At 73.9% G+C, this 348-nt stretch overlaps 1 protein-coding gene across 1 annotated transcript in view; it reads left to right on the top strand.

The window, feature by feature from the left end:
* Nucleotides 1-348, top strand: part of HOXA9 (homeobox A9) — a 2,849-nt gene that overhangs the window by 56 nt on the left and 2,445 nt on the right. The window contains 1 exon segment of the mRNA XM_007466081.1: nt 1-348. This exon segment is cut by the window's left edge and continues 6 nt beyond it. Coding sequence (XP_007466143.1) covers nt 1-348 — 348 coding nt within the window.

Below are 348 nucleotides of genomic sequence, written 5' to 3'. Positions count from 1 at the left end.
GGCACCGATGCCGCGGATGAGCTGGGCGCGGGCCGCTACGCGCCGGGAGTCCTGGGCCAGCCCCCCCGGCAGGCCGCGGCGCTGGCGGAGCACCCCGATTTCAGCCCGTGCAGCTTCCAGTCCAAGGCGGCGGTGTTTGGCGCCTCGTGGAACCCGGTGCACGCGGCGGGCGCCAATGCGGTGCCCGCGGCAGTGTATCACCATCATCACCACCACCCCTACGTGCACCCCCAGGCGCCCGTGGCGGCGGCGGCGCCGGACGGCAGGTACATGCGCTCCTGGCTGGAGCCCACGCCCGGCGCGCTCTCCTTCGCGGGCTTGCCCTCCAGCCGGCCCTATGGCATTAAA

The sequence above is a fragment of the Lipotes vexillifer genome, unplaced genomic scaffold (assembly GCF_000442215.2).
Source record: "Lipotes vexillifer unplaced genomic scaffold, Lipotes_vexillifer_v1.1 scaffold150, whole genome shotgun sequence".
NCBI lineage: Eukaryota > Metazoa > Chordata > Mammalia > Artiodactyla > Lipotidae > Lipotes > Lipotes vexillifer.
This window is presented reverse-complemented; position numbering and strand designations above follow the sequence as displayed.